A 24,994-nucleotide genomic window follows, 5' to 3' on the forward strand; every position below is an offset into this window, starting at 1 on the left:
ACTGTTTTTTTATGCCACCCACTAAATTGATTAAAAAAATCTATTTAACCTAAATTTAATCGGGAGCACCTCACTGAACAGTGAGTTACAGACATTAAAAACACATTTAGCTTGTCCCTACAAAATACTGTAGGCCTATAACGTATATAATAATCTCACCAGGACATATTTGAAAATATTTTGCTGAAGTTTTCTGAAATTATTTTAAAATTGCTGCAACAAAAGTTGCCCAAACGCAACGATTGTGTAAAACAACAAAGGAAAAGTAAAGGCCACATGAGGAAACTGTATGGTTAAAACATGAGGTAGGTCGACTCACAAGGGCTATGGATCCTGTGTGTGTGTGTGTGTGTGTGTGTGTGTGTGTGTGTGGCGGGGGGAGGGTTGGGGGGGGGGGGGAGGCTGGGATGTGTGTGATCATTGGGTAACTGCAGCAGCAGCAGAGCAGCTCGGTGTGCCGCGGAGAGAGGACGGCTCAGAGGATATCAGTGGACTCCAGGAAACACGCAGGTGAGTCAGTTACTGATGTTACTGCCCTTTTATTTCGTGTTTCTCCCACTTTTCCTGCGCACACACTCTGTGTACATGTGTCTGCACTCCGGTGAAGGTGATAAAAGAGTGCGCGCTGCTGTTTGTGTCCCTCTGTGCTGCAGTCCAGGTCGGACAGGTGCACATGGGTGGATGTTTGCACGTTCATAGAGCGCGCGGGCTGCATACAGACTGTGTAAGCGTGTTGTTACTCAGAGACACATCAGTGGAAGTTAAATGTATTGATGGATTACTGTTAGGGTAAGTGTTATTGTATCACCAGGTTCATACAAGGACGATCCTGAAGCCTGATCAGAGCTGAGCGTTGTTCCTAAAGTCAAATATATGATAGGAAATCACACATATGTTGCTGCATAGCTGTTGAAAGATGTGTTCATGTCTTTGTCTTGGAAGAATTAGAGGTGAATTTAAGCATGAGACAAGATAAGTAGAAAGAGAGGAAGGAGATTATAGTCTCTTTGACTGTGTCCAGTGGTTTGTTGCAAAAAGTTTATTAAACCTAACCATCAAAACTTGAACAAAAACTGTGTGTATTTGCTGTTAATTGGACATGGATGAGATGAGCTGTGGTTAGAAATGAGTCATTAAATCATCTGGGCACCACTTTTTAATGAGTAACCCTTTATAAAGGGATTAAAAGCTGTTACCAGTGGCTTTGTTAATGGTAAAAAGGGACTGCAAACAGTACATGATCTCTTTGGCTATAGTAAACCTTAACTTGAACATCCTGTAAAAATACTGTGTTACAAGTAAAAGTCCTGCATTCAAATCTTGCTTCAGTAAAAGCACAAACATATGATCATCAAAATGCACTTTAAAACCAATGAGGAATTATCCCTAATAAACAACTTAGATTACAAATAATGATAATAATTAATAATACGGTATATGTATATTTGTCTTCTTGTTTTTGTAATTTTGTCTATGTTGCCTACAGGAAGATCCACCCCTGGTCAGTGTGATATAATACAATATACAGTGTCTTATATTATTGCTACAGATGTGTTATTGTGTTAACATGGAGCTATTTGAAATTAATTGTATACTTTAGCATAGTTTAATCCATAACACATTTTATAGGTTGATTATATCTGTGAAATTGGAATTTGAAAAGTAATTTCTAACTATACTGACAGATAAATATGTAAAAAAAAAAAAAAAAAGTACACACATGTTAGGGTTTAGCTGTGTACTTGGATGAAAAAAGTATCTGGTACAGATAATGTGCTTTTTACAAATGTGTCAATATCTGTATTTGTGATGAAGGAAAATTCTCATCTGGGTAGCTGTGTTCAGTCTCTCACTCTTGTGATCAAACATGATCTGAAGCCTAATTCTGTAGCCCCTTTTACACTGACAGATTTTCGCAAATGTTGGGCCATTTTGCCAGCAAGCTGCGAGCATTTAGACACACAGAGCCGGATTGGTGAATTGATCCGAGGTGCCCAATTTTCCGTCCCGTAGGGTAGACATATTGGCGGAACCTTTTTGGTTAAAACAGACCGAGGCGGCCTTCTGCAACAGGAGGGGCTGTTGATGACTTGTGGGAGGAGCTGTTGATGCCGCACGTGTGACCCACTGGATGATCAAACTGTATGGTGGTTGTACTTTTTGTCAATAAATTGTTGAAATGGTGTGGACGTATGGCTTTGTCAGCTACGGTTGTGTGTCTGCATTGTGAGCTGTAATAGCCCACGATAGTGCACGAGCTACAAGCTACCTAGCTCGTGCAAGCTAAGTGGCTATTGTTAGCTCGTGAGCTAACGTTACCGGCTAGCATCCTATTTGTTTCTTTTCTTTTTGTGTATTAAAATAATTCTTTATCCCAAGGCATTTTCCACACGTCGACAACGTTACAGTTGAGATAGTACGTTTGTGTCGGAGCTTTTAATGGTAGCATTAACAGATACAAATACAGGACACTGGAAATTGTTCTTCTCCTCTGGCAAAAGACGACTGCATTGCATTGTGGTATACGAGAGTAAAATGTAGGGTACATCGTTTGTTCACTCACATTTGCTGTGCATTGTGGGTATTTTATAGTCCACTATATAGTGAATGAAATTAACCGCGGAGAATTCGAACAATACTGCAAAATGGCGAACACATTATATAGTGCACTATGTCCGTGATAGGGAGCGATTTCGAACACAGCTACTGAATTGTGCGCCCTCCTTGACGGGCCGACTTATGAGAGAATTGCCGAAGGACTGACCAGCCGCGGCTGAGCTACACTTTTTGTTACTTGCTCACGTCCCCTATTGCCCCAAAAAGGCGCATTCTGGATAAACAAAAGTAGGAAGGCGTCATTGTGCTGCACTCCCCGATTTTGTTTTTATACTGCCAATGCTGAAAGAAGACTGATTGGGCTTTCCTGCAAATTTGCACAACTCCTATCTAAAAAGGGCTTGAGATTGTTCTGTAAACACTTTTCTAATAAATAACAAATATAACAACCTCTGATGATCATCCTATATTAATTTCAGGTTTAAAATGACAACATCTGGTTAGGGCCCACCCACTTCTGATTTAAACCACACCCACTGTCAACATGAAGCCCGCCAACTGCAGATACAGATACAGATAACTTAGTAGGTTCAACAGATACAAATAATGGTGTACTTGCTCGTCCCTAATCCCTTTGGTTCCTTTTTAAATATAGTGGAGAAGAAGTGTAATGTAACATAAAGAGGAAAAACTCAAGTTAACTGCAATTGTGAGTGTCATCCAAGTGAAATGTGTAAATATCTGTACTTGTGATGGAGGAACATCTGCATTTGGGTAGCTGTTTTTCATCTACTTACTCTTGTGATCAAAAATGGTCCAAAGCTGAATTCTGATACTGTTCTGTAAATTATCTTTTAATAAATAATATAGCAACTTCTGATCAACTCAAATGAATTCCAGGGTTAAAAATATCATCTTCTGGTTAGGTCCCATGCGTTTATTTCTGGTTTAAACTCCACCCATTCTGAGTACAGATACTAAGGATGCACGATAATATCGGTACATCATCGGTATCGGCCAATATTGGGTTTAAAATGAACTATCAGAATCGGCCAATATGCTTTTTCTTGTTTTGCATAATGTACGAATCTTACATACATTGAAAAGCATTGTATTTCATGTCTCCATCTGCTGGTGGGTCGTCATGATAAGAGTATTCATGCATAATATGATGTTAATTCCACTACAGAAGACAATTGATGATCACTAAAATTAGGTGGGGAAACAAGTGGATATATTGATATCGGTATAGGTTATCGGGCAAATGAATTGCTACATATTCAGCATATTGGATATCAGCAAAAAATCCAATATCGTGCATCCCTACGAGATACAGATACAGATAATTTATTGGTTGAACAGATACAGACACACATGCATCCCTAGTGGAGTCACTAATAAAGGAGTTTCAATAAGGCATCAGCAAAAGTGTAAACATAACGTGCGTGTAAATGCCAATGAGTCATTAATAAATGGTTCTTAGTGATTTCTGAAGTCTGCAGTTGGAAATATTTATAAGTCGTTCATAAATTAATTGTGGTTCCGATGCCCTGCAGCCCATTTTGCAGAGAGTCAAAGGTCAACAATTGTTCCTGTTAAAACAAGCTCGTAACTGATCTATAAAGCAGTAGTAATTAGTTATTCATTTATGTACCACCCATTAATAAATCCAGTCTTTACACATAAATGGTGCCTTATTAGAGAGTGGTACACTCGACTGAAATGTGTAATCGCATTTCTCCGATCTCTCTGATTCAAGTGGGCTCAGGAGATAAGTGCAGAGAGGAGCAGGGCGTTTATATTGGATTTGCTTGACACTGAAGTCTTTTTCAAGGCTGGAATGTGCCAAGCAGATCAATTTACACATTAGAATATGTGACAAATAAACAGCAAGCACCCCAATATGTGCAAATTAGATTAGTACAGCAAGGCTGAGGCGGGCGATTTCCTCTGAAGTAAACTTTTATGTAACAGGAAAGGACAGAGTCAGTTTACCAATGAGTCACAAATGGAGTTAAAAGATAAAAGTTCAAATCAAAATGAGACATATGTGAAGAGGAAATGGCTCTAGGTGCTCCATTTTTTGTTTCCAAAGATGGTGAAATGATCTGTCATCATAATGTGGATTAATGTAATAGTCGTACATGCACATGGAAGAAGAACAGCCCATAATGCACAGGTTTGAGAGCAACTCTTTCAATTAAATGTATTTTTTAATGTACAAAGAGGCAGATAAATTGTGACACAATCATGATTTCATGCTCCTCTGAGAAGATTTGTCTGAAGATTTCTCCACATCACAGTGAATGTGGCCCACAGGGTGAACCCACTCATTCCTCCTTTAACGTGTGAGTAATCCAATTTGTGGTTCAGCCTCATGCCAGCTCCCAATGGTGAAGAAAGAAGAAAATGTGGAAATGTTGTACTTACATGTAGCATATATAGAACATAATCCGCTCAATATTGTATTCAGTCTTTGTCATTTGATGGCTGTAGTGCGAAAGTGTGGCAGTGTGTTTGGCATTTTAAGTGGCATCAGTTGAAGGGAAATACAGTAACAGCTCACCTGTTTCATTGATCTTCCTGCAAGAATGTCACACTAGGTGTTCTGCAAATCATGCTCATATTGGAAAACAGCTTTATCATACTCTGCAAAGCTCTTCATACTCTGTAGGCAAGTTATGACTTCATTTTAGGATGTTTGATGAGCACCAGAGGGCAGAGAGCATCAATAAAATTAGGCTTAAATGTCCCGGCAGCTGTGTTGCAAACCAGCTCTTTGGATCAATAAACAGGAAGAAACTGATAGTCTTTTCTAAGTAAAAGGTGCTTCAGACACCGCCTGCTGCTTTGTTTGATTCCTCTCATCTCCCGTCATGCATGATGCACCGGTCGTGCTGCTGCCAAGGCAGATGTGTTTACCTTCCCTACCTGGAGCTTCCATGCTTTCATCAGTGAGACAACACCATCAGCGTCCTCGCCATGCAGTGCACAACGCAAATGCAGATGTGTTGAAACAATGGTGTTTTTGCTGTGTGTGTGATGAGGGCAGCAGCTGACAAAACCACACTGAAGGGCCTCTCACCAGCAGCGTGTCCGCCTGTCTGGTTCAGCTGCTGCCCTCGATTTTGACACAGTTTTGGCAGATGGTGGTTTTGTGAGCTGAGAGGAACTAAGTCTGGAGGGTGTGGAGTTCGAAGGAAGTGAGCTTACCAGACTTCTGCAACCTGCTCCTTATCTCTGCTTGAGGCTTGTGGCTCGAGGCTACATGAGCAGATTCTGGCATGACTCACCTGAATCTCTCAGCCAAGTGTGAGTTGCATTGTGGGTAATGTAGGCAGCAGGTGGAAGAAGAATGTGTGAATTGAAAAAGACAATATATCTGATTATGATGCATCAATTTTGACTGACTTTCAATGTTACACAAGTGCAATGCTAATTCGGTGGAGTACTCTTTTAAAGGGGCAGTTCACCCCAAAAATTAAAAATACATATTTTCCCTCTTAACTGTAGTGCTGTTTATCAGTCTAGATTGTTTTGGTGTGAGTTGCTGAGTGTCGGAGATATCGGCCTTCTCGCCAGTATATTGGAACTAGATGGCACTCGGCTTGTGGTGCTCAAGGCACCGACCGAACATGTTTGAAAAACTCAACATCAATGTCTCTTTCCAGAAATCATGACTCGGATACTCAAGATAATCCACACACCTTGTTGTGAGCAGTTTCACGTAGGAACTGTTTTCTCTCTACCGAACTACGCCTGCCAACTGTATTGCCGTGTTGAAGGAGGGATGCATCTACCCTTAGCTCACCTAGCACCAGTAACCTTACAGCTAAGCCCAGGAGGACGCCATTAATGTTTACATCTCAAGCACAAACCTCTCGTCCATGAGTAGATGCACATGAGTTCCATTGTATTTCAGACAAGGCAGACATTCCTCAATGTCTCCAACACTTGGCAACTCACACCAAAACAATCTAGACTGATAAATAGCACTACAGGTAAGAAGATAAATATGTATTTTTAATTTTGGGGTGAACTGTCTCTTTAGAACAACCATCAATGTGACAAGGAGACAATTCATTGACACAAGGAGACAATTCACTGAAACAAGGAGGCAATTCACAATTGTGATGCAGCCTTGTGATGGAGATTCTCATCTGTCACGGGTTATTGTTGTCGGTTGTCATAATTATATGTATTGATGGCTATAAAACAAAGGAGGATCCGTCAGCCTGCAGTTGTTTGCAATCATGGGACTCAGTCTTGCAAAACACATAAAAGAAATCAACAATTCGGTGCCACAAAGAGGTATCTGCTGTTTAATGACATTTAAACAAATGGCAAAATGTGTGCCCTAAAGGTTTGGAGATTAGGGCTTCTACAAGTCGTGCTTCACAAAATACATTTAGTTTTTGTGTGTATGGGACATCAGAAACAGTCACGTAGAATACCTCTGAGGCAGCAGCATGATCTCTTGCTTAGCGGTTACATTTTGAAAAAAGCACTGTTCGAAAAATTAAGCTCAAATCTTCAAATATATCAAGAGCTCACAATTCAAACTGACACTTTCTGTGTACATGTATCTGTGATGGATCTCAGCTGTAGGCTATTTACAGTTTCTGGTTCGACCATTTGAGTGTGTTCATTCTTGGTTGCGGGAACAAATTGTTTGACGAAATAATCTTACCTTAATGTACACTTATTAGCATTGTCTGGTGCTTTTCATGACCTTCATCTGCTACTGTATATATGCCTGAGAGACCTGCGAGACTGCTTGTGATCTCGGCCAAGAGGCTGTAGCAGGCTAAGTTGTAAGGTGCGAACACACCAAACCGACATCAAAGAACTAGCGGCGACGAAAGCCAACTGTTGCGTCGCCTCACGTCGCCTCACGTCGCCCTGTGTCAGTTGCATTTGAACACACTACACGGACTACATCCGATGGCCAAGTACCACGTACGTTCTGCACCTGCGTGAGAGAGAGCGGAGTGAGAGAGTGATATGTCCTGTCAGCCGAGGGGTTTCCTATCTGTGCAGCCGAGCACCGCAGCCCCTCCACTGGCTATTACATCCAGACGGTCCCGGTGTTTCCTCTGCAGGCTCCACTTCACTCAGCTGCCCAACAAACCTGCTGCTTCTTCCCACTTTAACCTGAATAACAAACCAGGGCTCGGTGCTCCGGTTGGATCCAAACGGAGAGCTGGGGCTAGCTTGGAGGCTAGCGGAGGCTAACTGGCTGTGCTTCCCTCTGGTCATGCAGCCGCTAACGCTCCGCTAGCCGCTCCCAGCTAGCTCTGGTTTGTTATTCAGGTTAAAGTGGGAAGAAGCAGCGGATCTGTCAGGCAGCTGAGTGAAGTGGAGCCTGAGGAGGAAGCACCGGTTAGCCCCGGTTTCACTACAGGCAGATTCACTCGCTACAGGGGCGAGCAAATAAAACCTGAACAGCCAATCAGAGTGAGCTCTCTTACCGAGAAGCTCCACTGACAATTCAACATGCTCAATCGGCCGAAAATCCACCACCGCCACCGCCGAAGTGCCGATGGTGCTGGACACACCGCAAAAACTAGGGCGACAGACACTCACTGACGGCCCTAATTTGGTCGACGGTCGACCATCTGCTTGGTGTGTCAGGGCCGTTAAAGCCAGTGAAGATACTGTTATCATGTAAAACTAGAAGACGTAGGAGAAATACCGGTATTACTATTTTCACAGTGGTCCCTTGGCCTTTGACCTCAAGATATCTGAATGAAAATGGGTTCTCTGGGTTCTCATGAGTCCCCTCTTTACAGACACGCCCACCTTATGCTATTCCCATTCAGGTTAGGGCAAAACATGCAGTTCTGCATACTGGTGTCCCTAAACAGTCTTTGAAATGCATAAATTGGGTATGACTGGACAGCAGAGACTCTTGTGGATTCAGTTGGCCCAGTGTTAATTATATGTGAAGATGTTAGCTCCCATAAGAGCCATTTCATTGTAGTGAGACCATTTTTTAAACAGATTTGATTGTATAAAGCGACCAAATGTGAAATCTGGAATGATCACAGCCTTATGAACCTTTATAGCCACAAACTAAGGACATCAGGCATTTAGACGGCGGATCACTTTTATACGTGTATTGACAATATGGGGATTTCTTAGCAGTTTCCAATTGCCAAAATATGCAGTTCTTACAGAAATCTCCAAATGTCAAACGTTTTTGATACCAAATCACAACATGGATTTTTCTGTGGTTTTCTCAAGGTCTTGCCGTCTTAATGCAGTATTTTGGGGGAGTGTATAACTATTTTAATCACTCCTCAAGTGGTAAAAAGATGCTTAAATGTAGCACCAGATCTGTGTAACAAATGGTACCAACTCCAAAATCGCTGCAACAGCTTATGAGACATAATTGAGCAAGGGACTAGCCATCAGATACTTCTATCATAATGTTCTCAACCCATATGCATTCCAAACTAAAAGTCTGAATAGGCATCTAACCAAAACATGCTTATCACATATCTATCAGTAGAAACTGTGTAAAAACATGCACACAGTGCTTAGCTGCATCTCAAATTAATCTTCAGGTTCCCAGCTACATGTATGTGGCATCTACCTACTATCTTCCCCTTAAAGATTCCCTGTGCACCCTTAAAAAAGACAAATATGGGTCTATGATGTATGAAGTGTATGATAAATATAGTGTTCCTACATTTTCTGTAGGACTCCTCCTTACTTAGCTTCCAGAGCATGTAACATGTAACTGTTCCTTCAGTGTAAATCAAGAGTCAGGCTGCTGATCTGTTCAGGAAGTGTTACACAGCAATGCTAAGTGTTGCAGCAAAAGCACTGACAATACATCGGATAAAGGCTGCTTTAGGAAATAGCTCTACATATACTCAAGGTGAGGGGATCCCTGCGCCACCACTAACTCTTTTCCTCTCATCTCTAACGTTATCATCGTATAGGTTGGTTTCAAAGCTTAGCACCCACGCTGCTAACAGAGAGATCATTAGCCTTACTATGCTTCGTGCTTCGAGTGATTAGCAGCCGTGGAGATTAAACTGGGAATTCTCCAGTGTCACAATGCTGCAGAGCAGGATTCACAGCGTTGACCCTTTGATCAGTGACAGAGCCAGAGAACGGGGCAGCCAGGCGGAGATTGTGCTGATGGCGCGGGGCCTAATCTCTAGATTATCCGTCATGCTGCTCCACTGTGCACACGGCTAATTAAGAGATGGAGTTGCGTGTTGCAGTATCACATCACAGGGGCGCATTATTTAACTCTCAAAACTTTTTAAATGGCCTTTTATATAACAGCACCTTACTCATTCACTTTGGCTAATTGGTTGTAATTAGAGAGTGATGGTGCATTTCAGCAGCTCATTTTCAGCTCATGCTGTCAGGCCGGCGAAGAAGTTCAAACACAGCGAGTCTTCAGCAAAGTTCATCGTAAACATTGCGGATGTTTCGAAATATTTAAAGACATTATTAGTGTCTGTGAAACATGAGGACCATTAAAGGCAGATCAGAGCAGTAAGTGAAAGTGTCTCTGGAAGCTCTGAGCTGCACTCACGACCTCTCTGAGTTGTTTCCCACCAAATGTGTGCAGCTTTGTAGAAAGTAAGGAAGTACATTTACTAAAATTACTGCACTTAAGTACAATTTTTAGGTAGTAATACTTCACTTTCCATTTTCTGCTGCTCTCTACTTCTGCTGCCCAGCATTTAAGGGCAGCCACAGTTAATGGTCATTTTTAAGATTACGATTTTACAATAAAAATGTAGTGCTGTGGATATAAACCTTTTTTAGACGGTTTAGTTTAAATAACTCTTCAAAATCCAAAGCAGTAAAGTTGTCCAATGTTTTTTAAGAAATGCAAAGATTAAAGAAAAGTCTAAAAAATGTGCATACAGGTTTCACACACTTTGAATTTTCAAAACTTTTTCATAACATTTCCCCCATTTTTCTGACTGTAAGTATTTTAACATAGGTCATGCACTTGCCAGTTGTTTCAATCAGGGGAGACAGAAGAATGAAGCAAAGATAATATTTAATACAGAATATGAGTGTACAGATTAACAGATGATCTGTGCTGATGAAGATTTAACAGTAGTAGTAGTAGCAGTAGTCTTTGGGGCTTGGGCACCAGAGGGAGACGTGGTGGTGGTGGCTGCTGACTCTGAGGCTGCTGACTGCTGAGGCAGATGAGGCTGATGAATCCATAAAGACTAGGTGGTGATGGGGAGGTGGAGGATGGAGGGAGTGCACGACTGCAGTTAAAAAGAGCTACGGCAGAGAAAGAATCATATTTAAAATGGGGAGCAGTAAGATGATAGGCTGACGGAAAGTGTAGCTCAGCGTGTGATGTAAACAATGACGTGGGAGGGAAGCCGCGGCTGGTCAGTCCTTCGGCGATTCTCTCATAAGTCGACCCATTCTTCACCGTCCCCTTCATCTGACGGTTAATGGCCTCTTTGTTTGCGAGGACAAGGAGAGTGCGCAATTCCTTGTCTCCCCAGTTGCTCATCTTTACAGTGTCTGTCAGGTTTGCGTTTCCCTCTTGCTACTAGCTGCTCCCTAATTCCTGCTATCAGCTGTTTCCTGTTTATCCACCGCCAGTGGGTCGCACGTGCGGCGTCATCAACAGCCCGTCTTGTTGCAGAAGGCCACCTCGGTCTTTAAACTAAAAGGGTTCTGCCAATATGACTACCCAATCCAGCTCTGTGTGTCTAAACACTCGCAGCTTGCCGGCAAAACGGCCCAACATTCGCAGAAAATCTGGCAGTGTAAAAGGGGCTACTGACACCTGGAGATAGTGAGTGAGCATATGTGCAAGGACTGAATGGCAGGGTGAGAACGAAACTTACAGCCTGAGCATGAAAAGTATCGTCTTCCCAACTGAACTTTCACGAGAACTTCATTTGCGGATAGGAAAACTGCTAACGACTGCTAACTTAACTAGCTTGTTAGACATTCCAGCATACGCCAGTAGACCAGACCAGCACATACAGGTACTTCACAAAACAGCAGTATATTTGTATGCAACCTACTAGGGATGCCCTGATCCGATATCTGGATCGAATATCGGCCCCGATATCATCAAAATAGATGGATTGGGTATCGGAAAATGCAACCTATACCTGAGGCAATCCTTTCCCTTTAAATCTATTGCGATGCGAGCTACGTTATACGTCATGGAGCGAAGGAGGATGGACCATAGGAGCCCTTTTTGAAGCAAAACTTTGTGTTTGCATCTATATTTTTTTTAAAAATATTGTTTTTAAAACAAGAAAACCAACCCATTATCAGGAGAAAACAAAAGGTTGTTTCCTTTATCACTTACTTTTATCAGAGATCAGGACTGCCATGCCAGGGTGCATAGATGGCATCTTGACAACTGTATATTGATTCAAACTGAAAATGTCAGATCATGGTGTATCCATTATTTTTCAGTACATCAGACTGAACTTCAATCACGAGATAACACTGAGATCAGTCCTCCTGATTTAAGGAGACTCCCCCCGGACAGTCATGACAGTGAACCTGAAGCCTGAAATCAGGTGTGAGCAAATGAACTTGACGCTCATTTTCAAGTTCCCCCGAAGTATCCCGTGATCTCTAGAAAACAGAAGTTGCTCTCTCGTGATCCTGTTACCCGGAGAAATCAACTTTTTGTTTTGTAGAGATTCGCAATAAATAAAACGAGAAAACAAGCCTTGTTATCTCAAGATAACACAGTAATTAACTTGCGATCTCCAGATAATGGCATTAAATAAAAAATGCAAGCAGTGATGTTCTCGGCTTCTGTTGTTTTTTCTTCTTTCTTACCACATTAATCATCTCACGACCCCTCAGATGTATTTTGTGACAGTGTATAAAGCACCAGCTCAACCAGCTGCAACAGTGAAATGCTGCTTCTGCACTGATGCATTAATATTAACAACCTAAAATGTCACATATAATATAATATATCAGCCCCAGTGGCCATTTATCAACATAATGAGTATTTTTATACTGTAAGTACACTTTAATGATAATTCTCTGCTTTTATCTCAGCAGTATTTAACTCTTACCTGTAATAGAGTATGTTAACATTGTTGTATTGGCACTTCTACTTAATTAAAGCATCTGAGTACTTCTACCACTAACACATCAAGTTTTAATATCATCAATAAGTGCAGTATTTCCCCTCAAGTGTTTTTTTTTCTTCAAGTGTTAATGTTGTTTTTAATTGATCTTGCTGGATCATTTCACTTTTAGTTATACTTCTTGTTTCTCTCTTTCTCAGCCGGAGGATAATCACAGTGTCTGCATCTGCTTGCTGCTTCTTCTGACCCGAAGATACACATTTCTGAGACTTCTTTGTGCCCAACAAATTGAGAGCAATCAAAGCTCAGACCCAGGTCTGTGTGTTAAACATGGGAGACCAGAGATCAGTCCAGCCCCTGCTGCCCCTGCTGCTGCTCCTGACGCTCCTCGCCAGGCTGTCACAGCTGTGGGCCTTCCCCTTCAGCCCATCACTGGACCTGGATGTCACTCCCAGGACGACTGTCTTCTCCAAAGGTGAGGAGAGAAACGCAGTTCAGTTTTGAGACTGTGAGGCGAGTAGAGACATGAGGCAAAGATGCTGCGTGAGGTGAAAGAGAAATGTGCATTTTACCAACGTGATCAACAGTTGGAGCTGCTGTCATGTGGTGCACAGTGGTGCAGTGGTTAGCATTGTGACCTCACAGCAAGAGCATTCTTGGTTTGAAACCGGAGTGAGGGGCTCAAACCCCGGGGTGGGGAAGCCCTTATGTGCACAGTTTGCATGTTCTCCCTGTGTCAAGGTGGGTTTTCTCTGTGTACTCTGGCTTCCTCCCACAGTCAAATGACATGCAGATTAGGTTAATTGGTGACTCTAAATTGCCCGTAGGTGTGAGTGCGTCCATAGCCCTGTTTGCACCGAGCAGTTGGGTACATTGTGAAAAGTTGTGGATGGTACCAACAGAAGCGTTCCTTAGCGTCCCCATGTTTGGTCCCCCCTCTGTTGGGGTACCTAGCACACAGATCTGGTACTAAAAGGTGGAGCTGTGAACACTGCAGTCTGATTGGTCAGTAGAGGACGGTCACTCTGCTCAGGGCTGAGTTGTGGCTGGTTTTGAGGCTCATGTAACAACTGTTCATACTGTGGAGAGTTTTATTAGTAAACTGTAACTTTAAAAATAAAGGATGTTTTGCTGCCTTTTGCCTTTAATTCACTGGACCGACTGCCCGCAACTTTTAAGGTGGAACGTTGACTTGTAACTCAATGCCTGAGGTGACGACATGACTCAATCAACACACCTTAAATTTCCCTGTGACAACTTTGACCATCACTTTAGTTTTTATATGACATACACTTTTAGTGATGAGTGGATCTTCAAGCACTTAATTTATTTCGACCGGGTTACGTGAGCTGCATATATTCTAATTCTCACTCGGAAGTGGCGGAGCGTCATTCCGCTGTTTTTAAATATCCCATGGAGAGACTCTCACTGCAGCCTGTTGTATTTTGTTCTGAAAATGTTGGTGTGCAGCCTCGTTCTGTGGACGATAAACAAGGTGCAGGCTTCCATCTGTGTACCACCGGCAATAAGGAAATACAGTGAGTGCTGGACGGAGCAGTGAGTGACAACAACCCCGCCCACATTTAAGGGTACTGTCTGCGGTGGAAACGCTAGGGTCTAGGTACCATGTCTGAAGGGTTACATTTTGTTCCAAAGGTAACATACTGAAAGTGTTTGGTGGAAACAGGGCTTATGTGTCAGCCCTGTGATAGTCTGGAGACCTGTCCAGGGGGCACCCCGCCTTTCACCCATTGTGAGCTTGGATAAGTGGTTACAGAAAACGAATGAATGAAGGAATAACTTGCTTGCAAATTATCACATTATTAAGTGCATGCTTTTGATGGTGTCAGTTTGCCAAAATATAGACTAAAAATAAGCAGGCTCAAGCTGCAGCTCACAGAATAACTCATTATGGTAACATTATCCTCTTTCGTTACATCCCCCAAAGCATTTTGGGAACCGTAGTTGCACATTATTGCAACATGGTTATCACCAAAACAGAAATGAGACAAATAATAATGATATTGCAGACAAATGCATTGATGCTAATGTATAGAGAGGAGGGGGGGGGGGGGGGTCAGACTTTTAAACCCTGTTCTCGATGCATCTACGCAAACACACGCGCACAAGCCTACTAAACTCACCTCACTGTCCTTATTTGATGCTGCTTCGGCTCCTTCCCCCCTCCCCTCCCCGTTAAAGAAGTGGCACAGTTTTCGAAGTCGGCCCTGAAGACAGCTCCTTCATGCTCAGAGTTATTAATCGCCTCTCTCAAGCCCTGTCCTAGATCACACGGCTCAGCAAACACTTCTAATGAAACAATAGACAAGAAGCCCTCATAAAAGAAGACCTGAGCACAGTAGATTAGAGTCCGTGCAGAAAATACTGCTGAGTCGGTTTTTTTTGGCACAGAGGGGGTGTTTACCCACATCATCAGCACCTTCCTTCTCCCACCTTACCCCCTCTCCAGCTTGCCACTGGCTCACCTTTCCCCTCCCTCTCCCCTCGCCTCTCATCACTGCGGCAGAGGCTGCAGCAGCAGCGAGGAAGGGAACTCCGGCGCTGGCAGACTGATCGGATGGCTGTGCTCTTACCTCCACCCCTCTCCTCTCCACTCCTCCTCAATTCTCTGAGGACGAGTATTATTAGAGGACGGGTGCAGCGAACAGGGCCTGGCTCTATTGCCAGCCGAGCTCTCTCCGGTGCAATGTCATAAGAGCTGTTGAGAGTGTTGCAGTGTGAGATGATGCTTTGGAGATGGGGGGATATGCTGCTTGACGTTATGAATCACAATCACTCAGAGAGATGAGAATATAACAGAGGAGGAGACACTTTTTTTGGCTGTTTTACTGTGCTTTTGTATTATCCAAACAGAGACGAGCTGAAAAAATGTTTTGTTTTTTTTTTTGCTGGAGAGGAAATGGTGTGAATATTCCTCCTTCAAGGTCCAATTTTTTTTTTTTACAATGACCGGATTTGTTGTGCTGCAGAGAATATTCAGGGAAAAGTATTTTTAGCAGACCCTGCAGCACTAAGAAATACACAAATACTGAGCATGGCACTACTTTTAAAGCTACTGTTTTGTAGTGGCACCACCAGAAAAAATTTCATAGGGGTGGCCACTGAAAATCTTGGGGTTGCACACCAAAACTAAAAGCCACAGCTGTATTTCAGGAATTCAGAAAAGGGGACACATATCCAGCAGTGCAGGAGCAGTGTTGACTTATCGTCTCGTCATCCTTGTTTTGCCTTGTTCATAAAAGTTAACACTGTGATTGTATTCTTCCATCCCATATAATAGTCCTTGCTGTCCGCTTTGTGAAGCTATATTACCTGACGCCAAGATTAACACTGCTACAGTTTTACTGTGTCCAAAAACAAGATGGCAGTCGTTTCATTTGTGGACCCAACCTCACACACAATAGATACAGTCAGACTCTGGGGCGCCTTTATCGGCTCAAAGAGGATGAAGAAATTCGTATGGTGACTGTGTCCACACCGAGCACATCGATTAAGTTGTGGGAAAAAAATCACTTGTCTTCATTTTGTATGTGTCACATTACTATTTATTACTTCCTGCCCTCCGTCTGAATTTTACGTGTCACAAGAGTCACATGATTGCAAACAAGCTGTAGTATCAGGGGAGCCATGGCCCTCCCTCACCCCCCCTTGGGAGCACCCCTGCTGTTGTGGAGCTGTTTCCTGAGACCAATGGGAGCTGACAGTAGTGAGTTGTTTACTAATATCAGTGCCGTTATTTATCAGCCAAATGAAAAGGACGCACTCGATTAACTCTGAAGAGTTCATTAGATGGGGCCGCACGTATAATTCATTAAGCCCCATTAAATAAGTTTCTAAGTGCATCATATGCAGAACTCATTGTCTATTCTGAAAGCCTCGTCCCAATTGTCGTGCCCCCGGCTGTTTATTTACACATCTCTGACTCTGCCTCGGATTATAAATCATACATACTGTGGGCACTTCTCTGTGCTGCAGCCAGAGTTAGTCTCTCACCACCACAGATTTTATTTTTCTCTTTGCCCTCAAAAGTTGTCCTTGACCTACTTCCTAATCATCAAGGGAGTGCATGTGAGAGTGCAGGGTGTGCACGTGTGTCAGCATGCGTTTCATCACTCTCCATGTGTGTCTGCATGTGTGTGAGGGGTGAGGAATGTTTGGGCATGCATGCAGTCACATCATGTAAAGTCACTTCCCCTGTGGTGACACATGTCACTTTTGGTCTGAGGGGGGGTGGGGGTGGGTGGGGGGGGGGGGGGGGGGGGGGTGGAGAGCGCCACCTCATGATGATGATATGTCTGCCTGGGTGTGCAGTAGGCTATATGGAAATAGGATGGATGTTGTAGGAAGGTGTCACAACCTATGGGAGACTCAGGGGGAGGATATGTATGATGTTTCTCAGCTGGGGTGAGGGGGCACTCATTAATGTACAGGACGCTTTATAGATAGCCTGTGGGAGTGGGAGTACAAGGACAGTCTGTATCAGAGGGAGCTCAGATTTCTAGGAAGGGAAATGACACAAGATGACTCAATGCACTCCCGTATGGAAATCTTGAAGGACAGGTGTATCTGAAAACCCACGATAGAGGAAACGAAAATGAAAGGACTCCGCATAGTGTAAGATCCTTACACTGGTGAAATGTATAAATCATGGTACTGCTTTTCAGTCAGGGTGATAGTAAGGATTCTCATCCATTACCTAAAGCTGCTGCAATCAATATTAACAATGGATTAAAAGACTATGTGTAATGTGAAGGGATCGCTCTTAGTGATGAACCCAACCCCGCGGTTCTCCTCAGCTTCACGGTGTGTTTCTGGGTCTTTCAGCTCTTTGTTTTACGGCCCACAACTTTACTCAGTCTCAGCCTGATTTCCAGCTGTAGCAGGCAGCTGTTTCCAGTAAAAAAAAAAAAAACCTCTAATATACCAACTGTGCGCCACTTGCCCGGCAACAAACGTTGGAGTTGGAGACCGAAGCAGAGCTTTAAAATAGGAGAGCAAACACATGACCAAACATACAACTCCAAATTAATGCTACTGTGTAAATAGGCAGCTGTTTGCTATTAATATGTGCGCCTTCAAGTGGACAAACAATCAAATAATGCAGGTTTGAAGAGATTGTGCGAATTTTTTGAAGTGGGATGTATGAGGTTCTTATCCATAGTCAGTGTATTACCTACAGTAGATGCCAGTTGGTGCTCCCCCACTTTGGAGAAGCAGACTGGAGTAGAGCCACGGAAGCTAGGCAATGTACTGCTGTGAATGGGGGCAGCAGCAAAATGTGTTTTAGCCATCTAAACGAAATCAGTAGTTTTAGTGTATGCTATATCTACAATGGGTGCGGTTGCATGATGGCTTGAAATAAATCTGAATGAAATCATTCAGAGTTAAATTTGGGGCAGGGAAGGTTTCTGATTGGATAGGGGGCTGCCATCTTGTCGCACGCGCTATATATCGCGCCAGAAGGGCAAGGAAACGAGCATGCGCAGAAAGACCGGAATGAACTTAAAGAGGAATGAGTGTATACAAGTGCGAGAAATTCTTTCATTCGGATTTAGAAACGGAATATTCCAGCTCCTTACACTGGAGTGAATTTTCAATCGCATTGGCCATTTTCATTCTGAATTAGATGATTACAAGATCACTTTTAATAGGAATGAACTTTCATTCCGAATGAAAAGGGAATTAAACTGTCCATGTTGGCAGACAGCTCTTCCTCACAGGTAACTGAACTGAAACCTATCTATGCTCTCTCTATGCAGACAAAAACAGGAATTTTACATCGCTGAACACAGGAGCTTTGTAGGAATTCAGGAAACTAATCCTGAGCAAAACGACATATGGCTATATATCAAGGTGAGCAGCAGTAGCTCCCTAAGGCTTTCCAAATAAACAAAACTTCACACAAAAATTAGCCCCCTGGATTAGCTGTTGTGGCAGACTGCAAAATTATCTGAACCAGTTTGCTGGCTAACGTAACCAGTTAACAAGTAGTTAGCTAACCTAACTACTAGGGCTGCCCCAGACTAAGAATTTTCCTAGTCGACCAATAGTCGTCATTTAGGGCCATTAGTCGACCAGTCGCCCGCATGTTTACGATATTAATATAATTATTAAATGATATATTTTGTTGGTTTGAGTTGAAGGTGTGAGAAAGAATAGTATCAGTAACATTGTTAACACTGTGCTACATTACAGAGAAATACAAAACCGTACTAATGAACCTTCATTAATATAGGCCTATATTTTATCTACAAGTGCACGTCACACACTGAGCGAGCCGCCTGTTAATGACGCTGTGGGCTAATGGGCATGTAGCTACTTCCATGTTTCAGATGATACGTCATGTTTGTAGTCGACCAATGAAGATGAGTTTACATATCACCTTGGGTTCGTCCTTCACCTTCTCAAAATGATCCCACACTTTGGATTTCCTGCCCGACATGTTATTAACTAGCCTGTGGAATAACCGCAGGTACCAGCCCTGGAAATTAACCTGACTCCTGTCTGACTGCTGAGCGTGGACACTTCCTGTGTCTGTCCTTTCAAATTAAATTCACACATGGTCCAGTCATATAGGTTTTGATTTATGTTGACAAGACACACCACCATAGAGTTTGAAGTTTGTTTTGCGACCGAGAAATCTTGCCAACTAATAACTTTTCTGGTCGACTAAGGAGTGTGATCATTAGGAGGCAGCCCCACTAACTACTAGATGTTAATAGGCAGTTTTCACGATTGTAGACAAGGACTCAACAAGGTCCATGTCAGATGGAGTAAAATATCTCAGTTATGTACTTTGGAAAATGTCTGAGATCATTCCTGTATAATTGGATGGTTTAATAGTACGCTATGTCAAATTAGCATTTTGTGTGCAGCCTTAATGGGCAAATTTGACGACTCAGCTTGTTTGTGTGTTTATGAGACAGTGTTGAGGTGAGATTAATGCTCGACTGCGTGCTGAACTCTGCTGTGTGCCCATGGGGGTTCCTGCATTGGCTTTCTGTGCCTCTGCCACCAGACCTGAAGTAATGCAGTTGTGAAATATTGATGCACTGTAAGCTGTCTGAGGTTGTGATGACAAGCTGAGATGGCAAAAAAGGTCTTGGTAGTAAGATTCCTTATGGTTCTATTATTGTTGTAGTGGTGCTTATAATAAAACCTGCCATCATAATGCTTTGTTCTTGATGAAGAGATTTTTTTTATACAGTATTGTAATTACAGCACTGAGGAGATTGTTCAGACAAGTCTATTATTGTCCTCGCAAACAGCCTGAGCTGCTGCATCTGTTTTGAGGGCAGAAAACATTTATGATTTCCTCACATTGTTATCAGCTCAGCCATCGCTGCTCTAACTGAAGTTGTTTAATCTCGGTGTGACAGCGCTGTTACACCATTTGTTTCTACCTTTTGTATTTTTCTCTCTGTGGCGACATTTCATGCATTGGACCATTAAATCCAGTGAGACCTCTGTGATGCTTTGATCCTACTCCCCTCTGATACAGTGCTGATGTGTGAATCCGATAAGATCTTACTGGTGATTTACTGATAGCATCTAGCGAGACCTGGAATAACACGGGGACTATTTGTGTGTTGTATGTGAGGGTTGGCTTTCTTTCCTGAAGATGAAAGTCTTGGCAGTCTTTCATCTCACTCCACAGTCTCCCCGGTTGAACAAAGTCCTATGAAAGTTTTGGATCTGACACAAGCTCTGAAAAAGGTGTTGTGTTTATGCCTTCAGAAGACAGTAGCTGACATCTTCATTTATGAAGAACTGAGTACGTACAGGGAAGTTCCTACTTCTCTTAAACCATGAGCCTCCTGAAAAAATGGGTTGGTTTTCATTTTAGGGTCAACTTAAAGGCATGAGTTTTACATAAATGTTCATGTTGTATTCTCATTTTAAGGGATTGAAAAAGTATCCACGTGAGACAATCTGGCCCAGCCCGAATTGAGATCCGAGGATAATTTGACTCGATTCAGAATGCAACAAACAGACAAAGCACGGACACTGTATGATCCATCCATCCATCCATCCATCCATCCATCCATCCATCCATTTTCAACCGCTTATCGTGGGGGTGGCAGGCCAAGCAAAGAACCCCAGACGTCCCTCTCCCCAGCAACGCTTTCCAGCTCCTCCTGGGGGTCCCTGAGGCATTCCCAGGCCAGATGAGATATGTAATCCCTCCAGCGAGTTCTGGGTCTGCCCTGGGGCCTCATACCAGTGGGACGTACCAAGAACACCTCTGACGGGAGGCGTCCAGGAGGATCCTGATCAGATGTCCGAACTACCTCAACTGACCCCTTTTGGAGCGAAGAAGCAGTGGCTCTACTCTGAGCTCCCTCCGGATGTCCAAGCTCCTCACCCTATCTCTAAGGCTGAGCCCAGACACCCCACAGAGGAAACTCATTTCGGCCACTTGAATCCGCGATCTCATTCTTTCGGTCACTACCCAGAGCTCATGGCCATAGGTGAGGGTTGGTACGTAGATGGACCAGTAAATCAAAAGCTCCACCTTCGCTTCAGCTCCCTCTTCACCAAGACAGTCCGGCGCATCACTACAGACACCGCGCTACCATGTGATCCGCCACCAATCAATAAGCATCCATGGTCGTTAAGAAGCGCAATACATGTCATTTTTTTCTGCACCTCACTGTTCACACTTGTTGTTTGGTGTCACACAACACCAAGCGGAGATACCTGTGGACTACAGACCGAATGCATTTGTCCGATTTACCTTCGAGCCAAGTTGCCAGAAGAAAATGTAGCATTCTACGTGTCTGAAAACCATGAATATGTTACATTTGCACATACATATCATACCCAAGTTTCTGAGGAAAGATTATATGAGCTATGGCTTTTTATCAGGAGGTGGAGGGAATGGTGGATGGCCTGACAGCTAGGTGAGACAGCTGCCTAACTGACCATTATTCAAGACCAATACACATAACAATAGTGGTTGTGATTTATTGAGTCACCGCTGTGTTTCCAGCAACTTTTGAGGCACCAAATGTGGGTGTGTTGTAGCGACCTGTCACTGTTTTTCCAGTGGGGATAGGAAAAACAGGTGTTTTTTACCAAGACATCGCTGCGTTTCCTGCTTGGAAAGAGGCACCAAAACCTGGTATTTTAAGCCAAAACATGACCTTTTAACCATTACCTAACCATTACCAAGTGTTTTTTGTGCCTAAACAAAGCCATAGCATAGCGCTGTTGAAACATTAAGTTTCAAAGTATCTGCTACATAATAACATGCGAATGTTACATGTACGATATCAACCCTCTGACGAGGAAAGCTGTTGACATCTGTTTTGTCTGTTTCTCAAAACCTGGGCAGATGAAACCAAATCTATCTGCGTGGAGTGAGAGGAAAGTGAGAAAATATGTTTAATGTCATTTGGATGAACTCAACCTTTAAGGATGGAGGCATATATAGGTATACATAGGTAAATCGTCACACGTCAATACTGTGGCCATGTAAAATATTGGTTGACTGGCAGGTGTGGAGGTATGCAGTCAATGTTAAATTGCAATATGAAACATGGAATCTGCTAAGCCTGCCTACATGGTGCTGATGTTATTGTATCAGGATACTTGACACAGACATGGTGCCTGGTTGGGAAGCAGAAACACTCATGCGTACAGTGTAAGATACATGGCATTCCTGGAATTTAAACCTGTGCTGTGTAGAAAGATGATTCAGTGTTTCCATGCTTACCTGAAATTATCATTTTACAGACCTTACAAGTGGCACTGTTGTCGTCTTTCTTTGTGAGCTTTGAACTGTTTCTTCCCGCAGACCTCCTGTCTATTTTTGTAAACTGAAACCATTTCTCTCAGTGGAAACAAAGCTTTTATTTACTTTAATTTCAAAGATAAGAAACAATAAATTGTGAAGACAATGAAGCCTCCACAAAATAGCATTTTAAGTCTTGTGTGTGATTTATCCTGGCTTCATATGAGTAGAGGAAAAGTCTGCTAGCTGCTAGGCTAATTTATACAATGTAAAATGCCATAGACTTGTGCTAATAATGTTAGCATGTTGTATTTGTGGGGAAAATGTGTCCAGATAAAGACAAGTGTTTGTCTGTGAATGCTGCGAGTTATAGTGAAGCTGATTTGTGTACTTGTGTTTGAAATTGTCTCTATTAAACCATGTTTAATGTGTGTTTAATGTGTGTTTTGAATCAACTAAACTTCACAGCACTTCACAGAAACCCTGACTCCGACCAGCGTCACAGACACACCACTGCACAAGTATTAACGCTCACACCGTAGGCCACGTGCGTAGGCTACGGCGTTGGCTCTGCATAAAGTATTAATTCTGCTTAACAGTTAATATATGTTAGATCCCTGTAAACGTATGCTCCCTTAATTTTTGTCCATACATATAATGACATTCTAATATGGTTATGTTTGACTAACAAACAAATCTTTTATTATTATTCTTTCATGTTGCCTCTCATGTTGCATGTCTTAGTAATGTTTAATTCTGCTGAGGTGGCTTCAAAGACACATTTCCACTACGGTGGCCAATAATATTGTTTTGTAAACTGCAGGTAACCATAGCAACAGTACTGTATGATTAAACTGACTACAAACATTAAAAAGTACATGTCAGTTTGACCACAACTTCTGTATTCGCCTGTCGCAGTCAGCAGTGGTATACACATGATAATATACTTTTAGATGTCTTGATGTAAAGAATAATGGACTGAATAATAACTGAGGGACTAACAGAGGGAGCACAACTCTGCTTCACACTCTTTGCCTCCTATTTTCTTATATCAGGGCACCCAGTTGTGTATGATTGCTTACATAACACATCGTCATGTTCATTGACTCTTGAGGCTGCTAAAGAAGTGAAGACGTGCTTATATAATGCGGACAGAGTTGACAACAACTGACAGTTCTGACACTGTCCGAAGAAGTTAAGTCAGTCTTTCCTTCCAGCATTTGTTCCCAAATCTTTTTCGTAAGCACGTGTTTGTGTGTGCATGTGTGTGTGTGTCGCATGGTCTCCAGAATGTGACTTAGTGATCAGTGAGTCACAAAGGAAGTCACACACACTCACGGGATGACTGTGGTAGACACACACACGAACACACACACATATGAAAACACACTGGATTTACAATCATCTTGGATCCCACATGGAGGATTACAAATATGTCTGAGCGTGAGTGCACACATTCTGGACGCGCCACCTGTGACGGCTCAGTGTTGAGACACACTCACTTCGGCAAACACACAACACACACACTCCTCAGAGCTACTGAGTCACTGACAGAAATGTCTTCACTCGTCTTCAGGAGGCAGATGAAGGGTGAAATAAGTGTGAAGTGTGCGTGTGACAGATGTTTCTGAGGAACACTTGTTATGACCTCTCCCCCACATGGAACATCCACACAAACAGGTTAACACACACACACACACACACACACACACACACACACACACACACACATATGCAGACAGGATGACAACGGTAAATAGAAACCAGCCAGCAGGCTGAGAGGCTTCTGGCACACCTCAGCGCTCTGTTGACTTTCCCCATTGATTTTACAGCAAAGCACAAGGTACAGCATGTGTGGTGTGTGTGTGTGTGTGTCTGTGTGTGTGTGTGTACAAAACACGCTTCTAGGAACTGGAGGTCAACATCAACACAGGTGTGCTGCTAATTTACTTATATCCATGACCATGCACATGCTGATATGGACGTTTTGTGTTTTTGATTTGGTTTCTGCACGAATCAATATTTTTGTAGTAACAGTGGATCGGACTCCCAGACTCACCCCGAAGTCATCGAAATCCAGCATTTGTTTAGTGACGTCTGCCATCAGACATAGACAAAACAAGCCATCCTCTCACACTGGCGTGATACGCAGACAGTCGCGGCTATTGTTTGACGATGCCTGGTGGTGTCAGAGGGAAACACAGCAGGGCAAAAATGAAAGTTAAGGTGGTGGAAGTCTGAGTAGGGCGAGCAGGAGGGGTGACAGATGAGTCCGACAATCATCGACTCTCACCTGAGAGGCCAGTATTCGCCTCCCGTAAGAGTACAAAGCCAAACCCTTTTTTTCCCCTTAAAGCTACTCTTACCTTTCTTGCATTTCACACAGCACTTAGAAAAAATTTGAACATCTACAACTCGCGCCTCCCTCCAAAGTCCCATCCCCCTCCTCCATTACGTCCTCATTACGTCTATGATAGACGTAGGCGTTGGCATGGTAACATTAGATACACGGAAGAGGAGGGCAAGTGTATCGTTACAAATGCAACCCTGGAATTTTAAAACTCAACTGGAGTCAGTGATGACTGATGAGTTTTAGAATAGGGTTACA

The 24,994-nt window shown here is 42.9% G+C and overlaps 1 protein-coding gene across 1 annotated transcript in view; it reads left to right on the forward strand.

The window, feature by feature from the left end:
• Window positions 1-414: 414 nt before the first annotated feature.
• Window positions 415-24,994, forward strand: part of sema4gb (sema domain, immunoglobulin domain (Ig), transmembrane domain (TM) and short cytoplasmic domain, (semaphorin) 4Gb) — a 69,496-nt gene continuing 44,916 nt past the window's right edge. The window contains exons 1-2 of the mRNA XM_033610817.2: window positions 415-510; window positions 12,830-13,104. Coding sequence (XP_033466708.1) covers window positions 12,960-13,104 — 145 coding nt within the window. The 5' untranslated portion in view covers window positions 415-510; window positions 12,830-12,959. The remainder of the gene's footprint in view (window positions 511-12,829; window positions 13,105-24,994) is intronic.

This window comes from Epinephelus lanceolatus, chromosome 21 (assembly GCF_041903045.1).
Source record: "Epinephelus lanceolatus isolate andai-2023 chromosome 21, ASM4190304v1, whole genome shotgun sequence".
Lineage (NCBI taxonomy): Eukaryota > Metazoa > Chordata > Actinopteri > Perciformes > Serranidae > Epinephelus > Epinephelus lanceolatus.